Source organism: Pimephales promelas, chromosome 17 (genome assembly GCF_988280905.1).
Source record: "Pimephales promelas chromosome 17, fPimPro1.hap1.1, whole genome shotgun sequence".
Lineage (NCBI taxonomy): Eukaryota > Metazoa > Chordata > Actinopteri > Cypriniformes > Leuciscidae > Pimephales > Pimephales promelas.
In genome coordinates, this window is record NC_142785.1 from 15867521 (window position 1) to 15889234 (window position 21714).

The window sequence follows — 21714 nt, forward strand, 5'->3', positions numbered from 1 at the left end:
TTTGCCGCGATCTGTTTATGTACTGTTTGTAAATCTGTCTAAATCTGTTAGTGAGCACTTCTCCTTTGCCAAGAGGTGTGGCATATCACTGTGACATATCAAGATGATTAGACAGCATGATTATTGCACAGGTGTGCTTTAGGCTGGCTGCAATAAAATGCCACTCTAAAATGTGCAGCTGCCACCCTGCTCAAACTGTCAGATACCATCTCAGGAAAGCTCAAATGCATGCTCATCATCCTTAAAACTTACATTTTAGAGTGGCCTTTTATTGTGGGCAGCCTAAGGCACACCTGTGCAATAATCATGTTGTCCAATCAGCATCTTGATATGCCACACCTGTGAGGAGGATGGATTATCTGACAGATTTAGACAGATTTGTGAACAATATTTGAGAGAAATAGGCCTTTTGTGTACATTGTGTAAGAGTCTTAGATCTTTGAGTTAACCCTCTGAGGACCAAAAACGTGCCCCCGCGTTTTGATAATTTTTTTTTCCACATAGCTGCAACATAGACTTAAAATGACTTTAAGATGACAACATAGACTTCTAGGACTCCCTTGAAAAAGAGATTTGTAATCTCAATGGGATTTTTTTCCTGGTTAAATAAAGGCTAAAATAAAAATAAATAAATAAATAAATAAAAAAAATACTCTGTCATTAATTGTCATAAATCAATACATGATTGACTATAGAGGGTATTCTTTTTTGTGTACACACACTATATATATATATATATATATATATATATATATATATATATATGAAGAGTTCAGATGTAAAAGTCTCTAAATGCCATTTGAAATTTTCTTCTTTAATGATGATTTTTATCAAACTTGTACATTTAAGTTCAGTAATTTCACTTAAATAACAATTAATAGGTAATTATCATTGCAATTTAAGTGAAATCACTGAACTTAAATATACAAGCTTGATAAAAATCATCATTAAAGAAGAAAATTTCAAATGGCATTTAGAGGCTTTTGCATCTGAACTCTTCATATATATATATATATATATATATATATATATATATATATATAGACATGAAGGATTATAATGCATTGCTTTAAGAGCTCGCTCAAGTACCGAGGAGACAGAACAGAGAACATAAGTGTTATAAAGTATTGTAGGTTGTTATGTGCAGAGGTCTTTGTTTTTTTTTTTATAATCAATTAGTAGGAAATTACTAGTCATCCAATTTTTAATATTAACTATGTCTTCCGTTAGTTTTGTGAATAGATATATTTCATCAGGCCACAAAGAAATAAAGAGCTGTTTTGGTCAATACTATTAAATAGGTCCAGTAACACTAATTTAGAAAGACAACCACGACTGTATGAAAAGAGCAAATCATTGTGTTACTTTAATGAGAGCAGTCTCAGTCTCAGTATATGATACTAATCTTCTATCTTTTTTTATAGTTTTGAGGATACTGCCTTTTCTAGTATTTTTGACTGATAAGGGAGATTCAAGGTCGATCCGTAATGAACTAATTTTTTAGGATCAAGTTGTTTTTTAATGAGAGGTTGAATAACAGCCAGCTTGAAAGTTTTTGGGACATATCCTAATGACAATGATTAATAATATTAAAAAGATGATCTATAACTTCTGGAAGCTTCTTGATTCCACTTGTCAATGTTAAATCTAAATTATGATTATGACAATGAGTGGGTCCTGACACAATGTCATGTTGTATATATCCAATTGAGTTTTGAATGTATGGAATTGCCAATCCCAAAGCTTCTTTTTCATTATCTACATGGATAATTATAATCACCAACTATTAAGACTTTATCTGCAGCCAGTACTAAACTCTGCGTACTACGTATGTATGGTGCCCTGGTACTCAGAGGTCTGGTTTTAATTATAATTATTTTGAAGTGATGGTGCTTTGTATAGCATTAATTAGTATAAATAACCACTTGACTTTTTTACTAGCTACTAAACAGGCCACCAGAGCACCATACAGACTCTATCAAAGAATTTGCTGATTTTGTAATAGTACATAGAGTTTTAACTGGCTGCAGATAAAGTCTTAATAGAGTTTGTATGGTGCCCTGGTGGCCTGTATACAGTAGCTATATAAAAGTCAAGTGGGATTTATCGTTTATACTAATTAATGTTATACAAAGCAAAGCGCCATCACTTCAAAATAATTATACTTAAAACAAGACCTCTGAGTAATACTGAAAATATTAACCCTCCTGTTACCCTCAAATCTGATAACACTTTTTACCCTCTGGGGTCAATTTGACCCCAGTAATTTAAACCTCCACAATATGTGTATTTTTTTTACAAAGTTTTGTCTTAGTTAATTTATGTCTTTGTTGACTACTTAAGTAACGTTTTAAGTTGACATACACCCACCACCCCCCTCCCCACCCCACCTAACCCCACCTAACCCCACCTAACCCCTTACACATCCAGAATACCCATTGTACGACTATGGACAAATTTACAAATCAACATAAAATCTTACTGATTTGACCTAAAATTGGAAAAGTATAAATACATCTGGTGTTTTATTTTGTTTTATAATATTTCTAAGTATAGATTTTTGTAATCTATAAAATTTGGAAAGAAAAACTATTTATTTTATCAAGGATAGTAACACGAGTTATGTTTGGGGTCAATCTCACAAAAATTATGTTTTCTCCTCCCCCATGGCACGGGAAACATCCAAGTTCTCACAAAAATGATGTTTTCCCCTCCCAAATACACAGGGAAGAATTATTAGTTATCTTGAGAATTATGTCACATGTCATGTGAACTACTAGTAGTTCTCGCAATACTACAGATATGGTTATGTTTGGTTAGAGCCCTAAAACAGAGGGACATTTTTTGAAAATGATATTGAATATGTAAAATTACAATGAACATTATAAATTCAAATTATAACATGTTATAATGACCTCAATATAACAACCAAAACAAATGTGTGTGAAATTTCAATATTTCTTCTGTTTTATTATACAACTAAAAGAGCCTGGGGTCAAATTGACCCCAAGGAACACCGATGCTACAAAATTTGTACAGGACTTTGAAAAAATATTAGCAGGTAAATTTTATGTTTTCAGAGTTGTCCCCATTAAATTAGGACAAGTCATTAAATTTGAAGCAAAAAATAAAAATAAAATTATGTTTTTACAGACGTTAAACATTGAATGGGGTCAAATTGACCCTATAAATTTCAGCAACACGTCCCCCTTTGGCCTTCAGACCAGGCTTATGTTTATAACAGTAATCTTGGGGGGTATAGACTCAAGGGCTCCAGAGAGTCCAGACTAACTTTTTGCCTTGGTTACACTGGTGCGCCTAACTTTTTTATTTGGGTACACCTTTTTCCTCAGCTGGCATCACCTTTTTTATCACGCTCCATATACAGTACATTCATATATTATGTAAATGTTTTTAAACAAGAATAAGGTGTAGGTAAATCCTTTTTTATGTAAAGAATAATTATACTGTATACAAAACAAAAATGTTTAAAGTGCTTCACTGTGCTTCCAAACTAAAACATTTTAAGCAAAACATTTCAATATAGAAATTGCTACCGTTTGAAAGTGCTTCCCTAAACGGAGATTTAATATTTCATGGCTCAAAGTCAGAGCCCTTGCTGTCGCATGCCGCTCAGATGGCCAACACCTGTAATTTGGGCTTCTTGCCCTTTGGCAGCTCTTTTTTTGCGATGTTATTGGCGACGTTGAATTTTATTATCATCTCTGATTGTTCTGAGGACCTGAGCTGCTGCCTGCTGCTGAAATGCAGCTGGGAGAGGGACTGTCAGGATTTAAAGAGATGCCTGAAGAAGTTTGAGTCGGACTGCCACCGGACTAAGGATCTTGATAGGGAACAGGCCAGTGAATTTAGGAGCTAAATTATTAGACACGGAGCGGAGCGAAATGTTCTTGGTAATAAGCCACACTTTTTGACCCATGACGTATACGGGAGGCTTTGACCGGTGGCGATCGGCCTTAGACTTGGTGCGCACCCCCACCTGGAGCAGAGTCTCGCGGGCTCTGGTCCATGTGCAGTGACACCTCTGGACGAAGGCATGAGCGTAGGGAACCGTGACTTCGGATTCCGTACTTGAAAAAACAGTTGTCTGGTACCCACTACACTCAAACGCCAAGAGGTCACATTAGAAGTCTTAACGCCACTTGGATCCGAAAACCCGAGACCCGAGCGGGTTCAGGTCGAAAAATCCTACGAGTGTCTCGGACACGGGTCCGGTTCGGTATTAGTGGCCTCGCGTGTAGGGTAATTTCAAATAAATATGACTTTTCCAATTTAACCTGAGAAGACAGGAATTATTTTAAACAGTGTTGGGCATTTAACAAAATTGCAGTAGTGCAATGGGCTATAAGCATGGTTGCCTCCGCATTTATTCACTCAGTTGCTCGCTCCACATAAAGAACAAAAAAAAAACAAAAAAAAAACGCTCCGTTTGCCAAGAAGAACTAGTGCGCCATCATGTGGATTGATGTTTGACTACATGCAAGTATTTGAATTGTCGTTAAGCCAGGTCTGTCAATCAATTTTAAAAATACGCGACACTGTCAGACAAGCATGGAGGCGATAACAGACATTGCGAAAAAGGTGAGGGGAAACGAATATGTAACGTTACAACAGAAACATCCAGGGTCATCGGTGTGGGCAACTTTTGTGATCATTGTTGATAAGGAAGGAAAAAAAGACTGGTGCAGTTAAATGCGTTGACGGCAATACCATATTAAGATTTGATTCAGCTAAAACTGGAACGTCCAATTTGACCTGCTATTGCGGTTCTAATGCCCTGTTTTTAATAGAATTTTATCTAAACAACTTTGTAACAATGTGATTGTAGGCTAAATAACACAATTTATTTTAGTAAAAGTCAATAACTGGGAGAACTTTATTGAAAATCTATTATAGGCTACATTTTAAAAACAGCCATCGGTAAATTTTACCCTGTGGTGGTTCTAATCATCGTATGGTCCGGTAAATAACATTATGCCGTAAATAACAATTTTATTGGACGTAATGGGTTACAGTGATGTGAGATTGACATTTTAGCACTTTACTATGTTAAGTGCATTTTTGAGAAACGCATGGCTGCAGGCTGTGCTCAAAGTAAATGTCGTTTACGTTCAGGTCCAGTCGGGTTCTAAAGGAAATGGTGTCAGGTGGGGTCGGACTCGGGTTTATTTTTATCGTGTCTGTCTCGGGTCGGGTTTTTCTTCAAAAAAATAATAATTTATGCACGTCGGGTTTGGGTGAGTAGTGATTCGGGTACAGTTTTTAGGACCCGAGAAGACCTCTACTGTGGATGACACTGGTAACTAGTTGTGTGCATACTCCACCATAGAAAGTTGGTGGCTCCAGGATGAAGGATTCTTGGAAACCAAACATCGCAACACTCTTTCCAAATCTTGGTTGGCTCGCTCAGTTTGACCATTGCTCTGGGGATGATAACCCAAAGACAGACTGACTGTAGCTCCTAGTAATCTACTGAACTCCTGCCAAAATTTGGACACAAATTGGGAACCCCTGTCGGAAACCTCATCCATTGGGAGGCCATGTAGACGACAGACGCGATCTATGACAGTTACCACTGTCTCCTTGGCAGAGGGTAATTTGGGCAAGGGGATGAAATGTGCCTTCGAGAACCGGTCCACTATGGTTAAAACAACTGCCATGCCATTAGAGGGCGGGAGGGTGGACCTTTTACCAACGGCACAATTCGAGCAAGCCAACACAAAACTGTGAATGCCGCGAGCCATTAATGGCCACCAGAATCGTTGTTTGACTAAATAGCGGGTGCGGTTTATTCCTGGATGACAAGCCACGTTGAATAACGTCGGACCGTAACCCTCCCGGCACAAAACATCGATTTGGTGGGCAACCGGGCGCAGGCGTTACCCCTTCTAATGCTGTTTTGACCTTCGTTTCATCCTCCCATGCGAGTATGGAGATAACTATTTTCTCGGGTAAAATACACTCTGGAGTAACCAGACATTTGGATGGATCAAAAATACGAGATAAGAAATCAAACTTGATGTTTTTGGATCCCGAGCGGTACGAGAAAGGAAAGTCAAAGTGTCCGAAAATTTGCCCATCAAGCCTAACTGAAGTTTATCTTTTAGCAGGTCTAATATATTGAAGGTTCTTGTGATCGATCCAAACGACAAAGGGTACCCCAGAACCCTCTAACCAATGTCGCCACTCATGCTACATGCTAACTTGACTCCCGATCGGCAGTGGAGGTGAAGCGAGGAAATGGTCAGAATCCAGGTGGAAATAAATGAGATGAATACGATGAGCTGAAATGGAAGTGCCAGGTCAAACGAACAACCAACGAACTGGAACAGGCAGGAACACGGAGACCAGGGGACGAGCGGGAACATAGGAACATTCAATAATGATGGAACAAAGACAAGGAGAAAACAGAGCGACTAAATAGGGTTCGCTGATCGAGCACAGCTGGTGACAATCAGCTACGATGATCAGTGACCCCTCCCAACACACAACACAAGACAAGAAAAGAGACAGCAAACTCATAAACCGTGACGGGGGCCACTTTAGGCCACGTTTAAACAAAGCCGGGTATTTAGCAAAACGAATATGTTCCCTTTCTCCGTTTTCAAAAATAACATCGTTCACAAACCCGCATAAATAAGCCGTCGAGCACCATCATAACTATGCCAAACCTATTGGCGGCAGTGTAGGGGTTAAGGATAAAGCTATGCAAGCCAATCAGAATCCTCAGAATCGACAAGAGAGAACCTAAAACGCTGTTTCTCCCAGTTCACACGACAACGCATAACCGGTGTTTTCAGAAATCTCCACTTTGGCCGGAGTTTTTAGAAATAATCGTTTTCTGTGGGTTTTCGTTTTTTCGTGTAAACGAGAGGCCAAACCTCAGGGAAATATCTGCGTTTTCCCTTCGTGTAAACGGGGCCTTAGTCACACACTTATCGCGGCATTAAGAGTTTTTATTTTATTTTGTGCTTTTTCAGCGTTTCGATTTTAAACGTTGTTGATCCGTTTGCACAAATGCACTGTTCCCTGCCATCCTTGGGCCACATTCTTAACAATAAATGCAGTGCATTACCTTCTTTCCAGTCAAATCAGTCTTTACGAAATATACAGTATATGTTTTTTTCTTATGATTTTGAGTCTCTATCTGAGTCTTGGTAGGCTCTACCTCCCTCTCTGAGTCGGATGCCATCTCCGACGAAGGACCAGGGCTTGGCATCTCACCAGGGACTGGGGAGACTGGCTGAATTAGCTCCATGTCCGGGCTATTTCTTTTTATTGTTCGTCGTCTTTTTTTCTTGTGTTTATTTTGCTGATGCTGATTGCAGACTGTCGGTTTAGCCAGTCTGTCTTCTTTCTAACCTTTCAACAGGCCAGGTCTGGGCCAAAAACATGTCCAATTGTCTATGACATCTATATTATTGTCCAGACACCAATTAGACATCCAGCCATAGAGTGATGACTGTTTGTTTTCAACCTATGACAATGGAATCAGCCTTACAAATTGCAGAGTAAAATAATTGAATATTCCAGTGAACATCTTTGTCATGATCATATATTGGAGACATGTGGTTGTTTCCCAAACTAGTGTTGGGTGTTTAGTCTCATATCTCAAGAATCAGTGATTTATGGTTGGTGGAAGGTCAGTTTCATATACAAAACTCCATTGTTTGGAGTGCTGGTGCCCACATGGATGACGAATCAGAAACTGCACTGATTGTTAATGTCATTAGTCCAAGCAGATCCACAGATATTGAGGTCTTATCATCCGCCCATGGGACATTAGTACCCAGCAGGAGTGTATGAGTGGTAGTAACACAGTGTATCTGAGCAGTCATCTGTCCGCTCCACGTCCTCCTCGGACTCCAGTACTTGCGGACTCTTGCACAGATGGTCCATTTCTTGACATCATCTCTGCCACGCTGCCATTTCTAATCAAAGGAGCAATGCAAAAAGCAATGCAACATATCCACAAGCAGACCTGCTTGTGCAATAGTTAAATAAACACATCTACCCATTCCATGATTAAAAAATAGATTTGTGAAAGAGAACTCTGAATGCAGTTGCACAAGGAAGGCCATCTGACAAGCACTGTCAAATGAACTGTGTTGTCAATGAAAATGACTCATCACGCAAAGCCAGAATGCACTCCATATGAAGGAATTCATCCATTGACGTGATGAGGTATTGATTGCATTCAAAAACCCAGTTATATGGGATTCTCTCTGATTATTTCAGAAGTTTACACTTTTCTGTGAATAATCTCACATGCTGTGGTGTTGAATGGAGGTGTCTGGGATCTCAAGAAAAATGAGAGATTTGTATGTAACTCAGTTTCAGTTCTCTTAGAGGAACCCAATATTTCAGATTGATTTTGCTCATGCAATTTCAAAAATGACATTATCTCTTTTCTAAATTTAATAAATACAGAAAGAAAATGTTCAGGAAGAACATTTACTTTGAAATGACCTAGTTTTAAAGTTTAAAGTTTAAATGCTTTAATAAGTTCCCTAGCAAACAGGGAAGATTCGTGTTACATTACTTGGTTTTGTGTTTCTTTGACACAGTCTCATCCCAAGAAGTCATATAACTTCTTTTGACCATACGTCAACATCCGCCTTTTTAGGGTACCCTTAAACGTCGGTTAGATGACGATCCCGGGCCGTCATACAACTGACGCTTTACCTTTAACGTCAGTTAGGTGACGGGGTAGGTTTAGGTCTGGGTTAGGATCCGATAACGTCATCTAAGACCCCGTTTACACCTGGTATTAAAATGTGATCTGTATCCAGATAAGTTATCCGGATAATAAAAAACGCATGTTAATGCAAGGTGTAAACGCGTTGTGATCGGATCGTGATCGGATCTGCCTGACCACATCTGGAGGTAGTCTGGCTCGCATTGTGTCCGGATCTTTACTAGGTGTAAACGCAATCTGGTTGTTGAAACCACATATGTATTTACTCCTCCCAAAAATGCTAAAAAATAAACGAGTGAGAGCGTGTTATATAGGCTATGTCATGTTATAGCCTAGTCAGATGCGACACGCGACACGCATCACCGCAGATGAGCTGAGCGTCTATTCAACGTGCAAACATCGCAAATAAAAGTGAAAGTAAGTCACAGACGCAGTTAACACATCTTCAAGTAAAGAAACGAAATTATCTTACCAGGCCTGTTGCCACTCTCTCTTATTGATGTCTCTGATTTGGAAATTAGCTGATGATCAATAAAATGCCGCTCAGATCTGTTGCTTTTGGTGGCGTGCAATCCAATAAATCTGCATATAACGCAGGAGGTGAAGATCGGATTTATATCCGTTTTGCAAAAACACATTTATGTGGCCAGGTGTAAATGGAATCAGTACTTATTATCCGGATAACTTATCTGGATACAGATCGCATTTTAATACCAGGTGTAAACGGGGTCTAACCGACGTTAAAGGGTACCCTAAAACGGCGGATGTTGACGTATGGTCAAAAGACGTCCCAAGACGTCAGTTATATGACGTCTTGGGATGAGACTGCGCTGGTTTCTTGGCTTTGTTATACGGACTCTTATCTTGAAGTGTTGTTTATGTTTCCATTATCTACTGTGTGTTCTATTCCTGTTGTTTGTTCCTGTTTACCATTGTTACCATAGTTACTCTTATTGATTATCATGACAACTGATTAACCAGCGCAGTCTCATCCCAAGACGTCATACAACTGATGCTTTTGACCATACGTCAACATCCGCCATTTTAGGGTATCCTTAAACGTCGGTTAGATGACGTTATCTAATCCTAACCCTACCCCAGACCTAAACGTACCCCGTCACCTAACTGACGTTAAAGGTAAAGCGTCAGTTGGATGATGCCCCAGGATCGTCATCTAACTGACATTTAAGGGTACCCTAAAACGGCGGATGTTGACGTATGGTCAAAAGCGTCAGTTGTATGACGTCTTAGGATGAGACTGTGTTAGATGAACCACACCTGTGCCTTGTTAATCCTTGTTAGGCTGTGTGTATATACCACTGTTTCAGTTTTTTGTTTGTCCGTTGTTGTCTTTGCATTGAGTTGTAAAGCCGTTACATTTCCCCGTTGGAGTAGCTATTCTGTTTGGATATATGTGATGCGATCTGGGAAAAACCACCACATGGTGAAATTTGACATATCACAGGTTTTGAGACCCTATTAAAGCTGGGTTCAAGCCCTTTCCAAATCTGTTTTTCTGTGACAAAAGTTATGGTCATCTGAATTCAGCTGATCGCTGTGATTTTCAGAAACGGATTTTGAGAAAAAACGGTTGAATTAACTGTCACGTCCTGCTAGCGGGACGACTGGCACTCTTAATTTATTGCCTTTTTCTCACATCACATATTTTAGTAATCATCATAGATTAGGTATCATTAGAAAGCTTACGAACTCAAAATTCATCCTATGAAAACCGTTTTGAAAGTGGACGATTGAGAGGTGAGCAAGATCTTTTAAGCAAGCAGCTTCAAACTCGGTTGTTCTGTTGTGCTCTGTATGACACCACACGATAACGCTAGATTAAAATAAATAAAAAACTTGGGGCTGTTGTTGTTCACCCAGGACTGGACTTTATTCTGTTATGTGGTTTATTTTGATAGTTGAACTGTCTTTGTAGTGTTAAGAGATGGAGAGCTAAACGGGAGATATAGTTTTTGTCCCTCCACTCCGCCTTGCGTGTTCTTAAAGAGAAACACAGTCTTTTCAGCTGGCCATTATAAATCGCTATTTTTCGGCTCTAAATTAGTGAAGTTATCTGGATGCATTTCGTAAGTAGATCGTAGAACCATTGCCACCAATGGTCTCTATACCATCAACTTTGCTCACGATTCTTTTGAGAAACACAGCCATAGTCTTTAATAATATTAGCACAAAAAGAATATTTATTCAATGTTCATGCATTTTTTTTCTTAAACGTTTCAGTTGAATGTTCATTTAATGGTTGTTTTAGTTTTACTACTTATTTTAGAATATCCATACAAAATTTAAAAGTAGTATTCCCATGTTTGCAAAATTATTAAATGGAATGTTCTCATAACCAACTTTCAGAGAACATTCAGAAATAGCATTTTCATAACTTAATGGGAATGGTAGCAAAAGATACTTGTTTTTAGTTGAGTATCAACAGAAAGTAAGGATACATCTAGGAAACGTTATAAAAGAGGTGCATTTTTTTACTGTTTTTTTTTTTTCCCTTTGGTGGAATCAACCTACAATTTGATTATTGAGTAGACTTGGTTATCTTTGGATATTTAGCTGAGTTAGTGATAATTAAAAAAAGAGAAAATATAACAAGTAATTATTCTATGAATCATTGCAGTAAGGTTGTGGGACTTGACTTGGTGTGATAGTGTGCAAAAAAATAAATAACTGTTTTACTTTATCTGTTTCTGATTTTATAAAGTAAGCAATTTCATCCTTGTTATCCACAGGTCTAAAGAACTTATCAAAGAGGCTATTCTTGAAAATGACTTCATGAAGAACCTGGAGCTGTCTCAGATTCAGGAGATTGTGGACTGCATGTACCCTGTGGAGTATGATAAAGAAAGTTGTATCATCAAAGAAGGCGATGTGGGCTCCCTGGTTTATGTCATGGAAGGTAGGTCATGTCCAAGTATATTTGCTTTATCCGCATGTTTACCTTACTGTGTTTTACTACTGTACCAGATGATTTACAGACCGGGCTGAAAAGTACTTTGATTTTACCATGTGTTCTTTGCCACAATTTTTTGACCATGTAATACACAGCGTTGTTGTTTTTTTTTTTTGTTGTTGTTTTTTTGAATCCTGAACATTTACTATCTTTAAATAATTTGAGAAAATTTAAATTATTAAACAAAAGACATGTTTAGCATAATTTACTATTATGTAGCATTATTATATATAGGGTGACCAAATGGAACCTTTTTTTTTTTTTACATTGAAATGACTGTCAAAAATTGGCCTGGTTTACCTTATTACACCCCATGAGATGAGACCCGGGAACACTTTAAAACAAGTGTTGTTGATATTAGTTCATTAATTAGCTAACATGAACTAACAATGAGCAATATGTTTTACAGCATTTATTAATCTTTGGTAATATTGTAGTTAATTTTAGGTACCATTGTTAAAAATGTGTTCATGCAAATTCACTGTGTCAATGTTAAGAGATGTAATGGCAGTGAAATAAATTTTGTTTCACAAATTGTGCTGCTCCAGTATTTTTAGATATATTTTTTAATTTGTGTATGTTACTGCCAATTCTTTTGACCACTGATGTAAATGTTGAAATTAACATGAACTAAGGCTAATAAATGCTGAAGAGTTAATTTTCATTGTTAGTTCATGTTAACTAACATAGTAAACGAATGTTAACAAATGAGACCTTGTAAACTGTTACTGTCAGTCTTCGTTGATGAAACATGAAAAGTGCAAGAGAATTTGTTTTTTGGTTGAATAATGTGAGGAATATTTCACTTAGTCTCAGCACATGTAGTTCTGTAGGAAAATACATTCTAATCCTAACATTTCTAGACGATTAAACAGTTTATAGCTACAGTTAAGGGTTTGGTTTTTGCTCTGTGTGAATTAATTACAACTGGTAAATTAGATTTTATGAGGATACAGTTTGTAATAGCTCTCTAAGGCCCACTCCATTTTTATTTATTTATTAAAATTCATGACTGTTATAAAAGGAAATACTCGATGTAGTAGCTCATTAAATTATTATATTTTTTTGTAGCCACAGTAGAGGAAACAGGTTCACACACCAGACGAGACTTGAAAATGTAAGAGTCGGATCAGTTATTTTGGTTGTTTCTGTAGTTTACAGCCAAACAATATGTGAACAGAACCATGTTTAGCTCTCTGAAATAGAGGCTGATGCTGTTTGAACATTGGTTTAGAACTGAACCTGAAGAATAATACCTGTAGCCTGAATTAATGCACTTCCAATTTAGCTTTTCATCTCCATGCGGTCAGGTTGAATGGCAAGTTTTATGCTTGCCTCAGATCTTTTCACAGGCATCACATAGATTTTTTCCCCTATTATCATGTTATATTAATGAGTGGTCTCTCGCAGGTTCTTATGCCTTTTTTTGAAAAAACTCTCCTTTATTTTCTTGACCACAAAAAAAAAAAATCCCATCAGGTGGGTTTAGACATTCACATTGTTGGTTTTAGACGCCACACAGGTTTTCTGAATGCTTGGCCACCCTCTGTGCGGTAGCGGTCTCTGGAAGCATTTAAAAGTTCACCTATGGCCTGTCTGTAAAATAGTCTGGCGTTTATTGTGAAGTTCACCTTGTAAAAAAAAAAAAAAAAACTGTATGGCGCCAAATTGGTCTCCAAGTTGCACTTTGAAATTATCAACCATTAATAAGATGGTTTCTAGCCTTATCTCTTGAGCTGATTTAATGTCTGTTTAGCCACTGATAGCATGGACATAAAACAAATCATACTTGCTTTAACAGTTTCAAGAGTCATTGGATGTGCTGCTAGAAAAAGATTGCTTCCAAACATTTCAAATTCATCATCAAGCGCTGTAGAATTTTGGCATTTATAAAAATAGAGTGGAAATGTCTTGTGAAGGGCTATGAATAGGTATTCAAGTGAGGGAGATGTACCTTTCTGTTAAGTAGAGCCACTTACTGTGGTGATTTTCACAGCGCTGCACCTCTGATCCACGTCTTCCTCTCCAAACTAACCCATGTCAGTCGCCTAAGGAGGCATGCTCTTTACCTCTAAACCTTTCATTCTGCTCCCAGTAATGTGCACTCTGCAGGCGGCTCACCTCATCCTGGTGTATTGTTGTCCCTGTAGAAATGCTAGTCGCCTCTGGTGACAAAGATGCTAATTTCCTCAAATGTATTGCCTTGCCCTCATTTGATTCCAAACCCCTTAAAGATGAACTGAACTTAAAATTGAGAAAAGGTGAGATAACAGATGTATTTTATTTATTCTCATTGGTACAATTTTTAAAATGTCAGAATTTGTTAAAAGGGATAAAATGGTACATTGAATGGAGGCTAGCTGACATGGCTGAGGAAACAGTTTTTTTTTTTTTTTTTGCGACACACTATTTAGAGATATGTACTTTCGTCAATGAGTACATGAAGCATCTGACAATGTCTGCATCAAATGTTTCATTTACACAAGTTACAAGTTCAACGCATCACATTAACGTTACTCGAATCCTTGATATTCAGCTGAGGGGAAAAGATCCCTGATGTACAGTTCACTGTAAAGGATGGGATTCTCCTTCCTAAATGCCCCCTCGCCCATAGAGTGAACTGCCAGTACGCCGTTAACCTAAACAGTCTGAGAAAAGTATAACAAGTTAGCCCAGCCTAGTCGCCTATTCGTAAAATACCCTGCTACTAATGGGGTGCTCCAGTGTCTCAACTCGGACATCCATTAGAGACAGCATAGCCTTCTCCAACACGTTTCTCTCACCGCACAGCATCTGAAATGAATGGTGCATGGTGATGCATTTTTCGCCGATTAATAAATGTTGTGCAATAATGTAAGTGCAACAATGTCGATGCTGTAAAATTAATTAATTATGAAACAAATCCGATTCTGATGTAACACATAGAAGACAATAGTACGGAAGCCCTGAACCGCAACCTAAAAAAAAAAAAGTCAGTAAAAAAAAAAAAAAAATCTGTAAAAAAAAAAATCTGTAAAAAAAAAATAAAAAAATCTAGCATTTCGAGATTAAAGTCGAAATGTTTCGAGATTAAAGTCGGAATGTTTCGAGATTAAAGTCGGAATGTTTTGAGATTAAAGTCGAAACATTGTGCATCCATAACAGTGCGCGTCCACTGGCTCAGAGCGCGCGCGTGTGCGTGTGAAGTCGAACTGCCATGGATAAACCCAAAATAGTAGCTTTTTACTTTTATATGAATTACTTATCTTACTTTATCGTTATAAAATAATAATGCGCCGGAATAGACTTTAGCCTATAGGAAAACCAACACGGAAAACACTTTTCAGACTGGATGGAGAAATCCAGCTTTATGAATGAATGAATAGGGCATTTATATAGCGCTTTCATATATGCCTACACTCAAAGTGCTTTACAATCATATCAGAGAATCTCTCCTCAACCATAAGTGGTTATTAAATCTTAGGAAATCACAGGATCCGGCCAAATGATTGGATACAGAATGATGCACTTAAAATGTATCCAGAGCGTATTTACGGTGAAGAGGGAGACCGAACAGTTACTGTTGTGTTCTCGACCCAGATAGTGTTGACTAGACGAGCACGAAAACACCTCAGAAACACTGCCACTAGCACGTGTGACGTGTGTAGAATTTTGTTGAAAGCCCAGATAAAAGTAAAAAGCTACTATTTTGTGTTTATCCATGGCAGTTCGACTTCACACACACACGCGCACGCTCTGAGCCAGTGGACGCGCACTGTTATGAATGCACAATGTTTCGACTTTAATCTCGAAACATTACGACTTTAATCTCGAAACATTTCGACTTTAATCTCGAAATGCTAGATTTTTTTTTTTTTACAGATTTTTTTTTTTTACAGATTTTTTTATTTATTTTTTTACAGATTTTTTTTTTTTTTAGGTTGCGGTTCAGGGCTTCCGTACAATAGTGTCATCATCCAGCTCAATTCAGTTAAAGTCTTGCTCTCATCTGATAGTGTCAGTGCAGTCAAATCCATAATATTCCTTGATATAAAGTGTCTTTAAAACACTTGTTTTGTTGCGCTACTATCCGTTCTGGGGCTGTTGTTTAGCTTAACTGAGTTACGCTTCCTACAATGAAACATCCAATTAGGGGATGTCATTAGAGCCCCTCCCTCTGGAATCGCTTATGTTGTCACTAGCACTACTCTACGTGTACTTGATTGACAATTAGTGATTGAAATGGGTACAGCAGTCCAAATTCAAATATTGGAGAGAGTTGTTTCCCTCACCCCCTCCTCTTCTCAGACTCGACACTCACGTGGGTTGCCAGATTGAAAACACGCAACAGGAACGAGCGGAATTGACAATGCAATGCGAGGAGACTTTACACTGTAAGTTGATGAATTGATTTATGATGAGTTCGTTGATATCGCGTTTTAGATAGAGATTTTTTGTTGGGTGCAGATTTTTTGTTTTTAGGTCAGGTAGAATCTTTTTAGCTTGGATGTAGTTTTTTTTTCTACTGTATAATTTTACCTAATTTGTCTGTATTTTATTTTATAATTTATTTTGTTTTACCAGCTGCTGTTATTTCCAGTTGCAATGCAATGCAATATAGCCTTACGAATATTTCATACATAAAACATGAAATGTACTTGAAAAGATTGTTTCAGTCAATAAAATCCACAGTTGTTTCTTTGCACTACTACTTGTAGTAGTATAGGTATATCTTGCTGGGGTGTAGTTTGTAGTTCACCTTTCAAAACATTGCTCTGTTTGTTTTTTGCATACTGACCAGGGGTGCGTTTCCCGAAAGCATCGTTAGCCAACTATGGTCGCAATTTCCGTCGTTATCAGCATAGTTCAATGAGTCGGTGTTTCCCGAAACCATCGTTCCAACGAACATTCGCAAACAGCATCGCAAAGTTGTGTGGTTTGAACGACAGCTCTCGACCTATGGTTAGAGGCATTGTTTCCATATTGCATGACATTTGGACGTAATAAATCCTTATCTTGAGCAAAATAAGCAAGCTGACATTCAGTACAGCCAGCGCCTTTTATTTAGAATACATACAAATGGAATTTACGTCTTTTAGTTTGTCAAAAGATTTGAAGTAACGTGTTTGAAGAGTGCGCATGCACGAATGTGCTCTACTATGTTAGTATGAGTCTGGTAATAAAGCAGAACAACTGCAAACAATCAGAAATAGTCTTCAGATGACATGTCTGTAATTTATATTAAACAAATCTAGCGTTAAATGGATCTCAAACAGTTTCATTAAAGGTAGTTATTACTCCACCACGTGCGAAACCAACGGGGTTGAACGATACTTTGCGACAATCGGTTTCGGGAAACAGTCGTGACTAGCTAGTTGATTTTTCCAACGAGGCATCGTACTATGGTAGTGAATCAGCGAACTACGTCGTTGTACGGGAAACGCACCCCAGCCCGGCAACAGTGGCTTAACCAATGAGGTGAGTTTGGACGGGACTAACTGTCCAATGGCAGGTGCTGAGAATGTTTGTGAAACCTGTTTAATAACAAATCAGAATGGCAGAGAGAAACACAGTTGACCTTAACTGGCAAATACTGTAATCTTCAATTGTTCAACAAAACTACTACAGAATGACTAGAAAATATAATGGACATTCAATTTACACACGCCTTAATCTCTACCATCTCTTCATTTTTTTTTATTAATATGCTGAATTAATTTCAAACAGACCCTTTTGGTTCACAGAATTTTAAGCAATTGCGTGTTTGAAGCAACAGGTCACCGGGTTTTCTGGGAAGTAAATGAAGGAGTTCAAGATTAGGAACATATTAATCTGAAAGCTGTTAATGAAAAACTGTTAGAGATTCATTGTGCTCAGCTTCACATATCTAAATACAATCAGAAATTTAGCTATAGTGTCTAAGTATCCTCTGACATATTGAAATGATTGATTTAAATTATTGTGTTGAAATAAAACACATATAATTGATTTGAAACCCTTTTTATCTAATCTGTTCTTTACTCATTCGTTTGGGTTTTAAATTGGTATTGAGGTATTCAGCTAATCTTTGATATATTACAAGAAATGTTGTAGAATGTGCTTGAAATCTGTTATCTCTTTGTGTTGTAGTGTTCTGTTTCTGTGGTGAAGCAATAAAAGCTGTTTTTTGTGCCTGGACATTTGTCTTTACAGTTCTGTGGTGCTTCATGTGCGGCATCAGCTGAAAGATGTGGTGAGCTCTCTGACAGCCCCCTTCCTAGACGTTGACTCATAAAGATCCAGGAGGGAGGGCAGATTGCAGCTGATGAATTTCAGCCTGCTTGGATCCAGCGCCATGGCAGATCCATATCAGATGGATATGGATGATTTGAACACTGATAGTTTCAGTGATGGCACTAGAACTAGGCCATCACTTCCAGTAGCAGGTTGAAGTACTTGAACTTTCCCAGGACTTACATCCTCTTTGTTGTTTATATAGTTGGTGGGTTGCCTGACTATTACAATTTTACTACAAGACTGTGATGACACATTTCAACAGTTGTTAAAGCAGCATTATGTTACTTTTGAAATTTTGCTCTCGGGGTCCCCCTACAGTTGGGAAACAGTATTATCTTCTACTACTGTCGTAAAATCCGTCATGGTTACACCAGGGAATACACGCGTGCATTTGTTGACAAGCGATACCCCCGAACTCTGCAGAAGGAAGGAGTTCTCACATCTTGGGCAGACTGCCAGCGTTGCGTGTGAAATGTCTTCATCCCAGGTACATATATGTGTAACCCCTTCCACCCGGGTCCTACTCGCCCCGCTCCGAGCGGACCTCGAACCCGGGTCTCCGGCATGAGAGTCAGGCGCGCTAACAAGGAGGCTAAAGACTGCAGCCCCTAGCGTCTGTCGCTAGAGCGCCTATTGAGATAGGGGAGTGAGGTTTACTCGCACAGCAACTACTAGCTGGCCTCCGTTACACTCACCCCCCTAAACCTCACTCTCATCCGGGTCACGGCACCAATGTAACCCCTTACACCCGGATCCTACTCGCCCCGCTCCGAGCGGGCCTCGAACCCGGGTCTCCGGCAGGAGAGTCGGGCGCTCTAACAAGGAGGCTAAAGACTGCAGCCTCTATCATCTGTCGCTAGAGCGCCTATTGAGATCGGGGAGTGAGGTTTACTCGCACAGCAACTACTAGCTGGCCTCCGTTACATATGCATATATTTCAGCATGTCATATGAATATAGTTTCATGGGCTTTATTTTTTTCAAACATCAAAAGATCGTGTAGCTCACATTTACAAGCCAGCTTCTTTATTGTAACATTAACGTATTGGCTACTTTTTTACTTAATGGATATGCTAATTCAATTAAATGTTTGTGTGGTAGATAATAGCCATATTGTCAATATTATAATATCAAGCTGTAATGAATCTGCAAATTTAAAAAATCGATTTGCATTATAGCCTGAGGCAAGACACTTTCACCAGAAAAATAAATAACAAACATGACTATCAGCCTACAGACATAGGATAGTTATCCTGACCGATTATTTTGTCCGTCTAATCATGTATTATCTACTTGCAAGAATGTAGCCCCTACCAAAGTAATCAGTAATCAGTATACTTTCACGTCTCGAGCTGGCGGGAGCTGCCTGTCCCGGCTCTACGGGGACGCTTGAGTGTGAGCGCCCTTAAAAGAAAGCAATGCAGTCTACATTGGATGCGGTGAGGGACGAAGCTACACAACACATTACCAACAGTAAACAGATCACACGCGCGCTCTGTTTCTGACGCACTTCACATTTGCTAGGCGGGGGAAGATTGGTGCACCGGACTGGAGTCGGGGGGCTTAGTTAAGTTTTTTTGGAGTAGTATTACGAATGAATGTTTTAAAAATAGTATTAGTATAAAAAAATGACTCGTTCGCTAATTTTGGCGTACCCTATGGATGAGTGGCGCCAGCGAGCTAATGCTGAACCAATATTGATCCTTGTCCAGTCTTTTATTTTGCCACTCTTCCTTTTTCTCTTTGTGCTGTCCTCTGACAAAACCTTTGGCTTCTTGGTTTTACTTGCTGCTTTAGCCATGGCAACATACACAGGTAAAAACAGGCTCGTTGGGCTCTCGTGTCGAAATTTGAGGAAGTGGGGGAAGTGATGTTTGCCGTAAAGCAGTCGAATTTTGTAGTTCATTCTGTGCTCGGGTTCCCACCCGCTCCCCGAAGTTACATAGTGCCAGTAAAAGTGATACAGGCTATGGCAGACCTGTCATTCAACCTATTGTAAGTTGATGTACCATCTCAAGGGTTTTGGAAAAAAATATTATAAAGGTTGAAAAAGTTACATAGTGTTGCTTTAACATAATAAATCTAGCATTTTTTTTTTATAAATCACTACTTTGTGTTATATTACATTAGCATTAGCACCCCCCCCCCCCCCAGAAAATCCAGAAAATCACAGTGAATGATTTTTAAGTAATGAATTTGCATTGTATTGCTTGACATTAGTATTTGATACATCAGAAAAGCAGACCTTAATATTTGTTTACAATTACAGAGATCATACGTTTCCTGGTGTTCTTGACCAGGTTTGCACACACTGCAGCAGGGATTTGGCAAACTGGGAAGACCTGCAAAATTGGCAGTGTATCAAATACTTGTTCTCCTGAGACCCCATTGTATATGGTGTTTTGACTGGATATTTGGTGTAGTGATGAGCCAAATCTCTACTGTCTTCAGATCATTCAGCTATAAATTCTGACTGCACTAGGGCACCTGGTGTGTTTCACTTCCTACAAACAGATCCGGTGTTGTCGCATATCAGGCCAATCAGCGTCATGTTATCTGCAAATTTGAGGATCTTAATAGAGGATTCCATCGAGGTGCGGTAATGTGTTTAGAGAAGAGAAGTGGACACAGCTAACTGCCTTCTGTTAATCCACTACTGGTAGACAGTGTACTTCCTGTTCATTACATCAAACATCACATCTTCCTGATGTTTCTTTTCTTTGTGTAATGTTCAAATTGCTGATATGCATGTATTGTGGTCTACGTTTAAGGATGGTAGCTTTAGCTTTAAAAGTTAATCATTTAAGCAGACCCTTTTTGACAATACACATTTGGAAACGGAAGAACCAATCAAGAAGTTTGCTGGGGTTAAGTGAGTTGTGCTCAGAGGTGGTAGGAAAGGTTATGATCTTAATAAATATCCAGCCTGTGGGTCACTTCTACTGGGGTTAACCTTTGTGCAAGCAAATTATATTAATAACCATGAACTTCCAAGTTTGACAGAAACGCTATGGGTTTTGGTGACAAAGATTGATCAAAGCTTTTCCCTATAAGGTCTTGCCTTTTTCCTGGTGCTTCTTGAAAAACCCATATTGATATGCTGTTTGAAATTCATCCAGACAGGAAACATATTTAAAATTTGTTTGTTATATTATCAATAATAATACTAATAGGCTAATAATAACTTCCAAGTTTGGCAGAAACACTGTGGGTTTGTTGGCATTCGGGCCCTGTTTACAACTTGGGTCTCCGGCTGACAAAGTTTAAATCTCATCTGGCTAGTTCACTTCCCATTGTGAAACACATTAGGCCAGTAAGAAGGAGAGTAAGCAGTCATTTGTGGCTGTTTGAACACATTCGATAGCTTGAGCCTCTACACAAGGAAAGTAATCTGTCGAATGCGTTTTCGAATACCTCTGGAAGTGGTCAAAAGTGGACAAGCTCAACACTTTTTAGACCCTATTAAGAATTAATTTTGTTTTGTCCACTTGTGATCTGTGGTGGAAAATTTTAAACTGAATTTTAAGCTAACCATGTTTTAACATTTGACCTCATTTAACTTGCTAAATCTCTGAGAGAATGTACTAGGACATTCTGTACTGACTGTGTGTATACATAACAAATAGGGTAATGGAGTAACAGTACAGAGCAAGGCGAGCATTTGAGCTTATAAAACTTAAACTTTGTTATTTTTATTTTTTTTGATGTCCGATGACCGATCGTTTCGCTTGATGACCCTTATTAATCGTCTGGAATCGTTTAAAGCCCTT

The 21714-nt window shown here is 38.5% G+C and overlaps 1 protein-coding gene across 2 annotated transcripts in view; it reads left to right on the forward strand.

The window, feature by feature from the left end:
• Positions 1-21714, forward strand: part of prkg1b (protein kinase cGMP-dependent 1b) — a 193327-nt gene that overhangs the window by 17396 nt on the left and 154217 nt on the right. For both annotated transcript variants that reach the window (XM_039664767.2, XM_039664766.2), the window contains exon 2: positions 11470-11636. In XM_039664767.2, coding sequence (XP_039520701.1) covers positions 11470-11636 — 167 coding nt within the window. The remainder of the gene's footprint in view (positions 1-11469; positions 11637-21714) is intronic.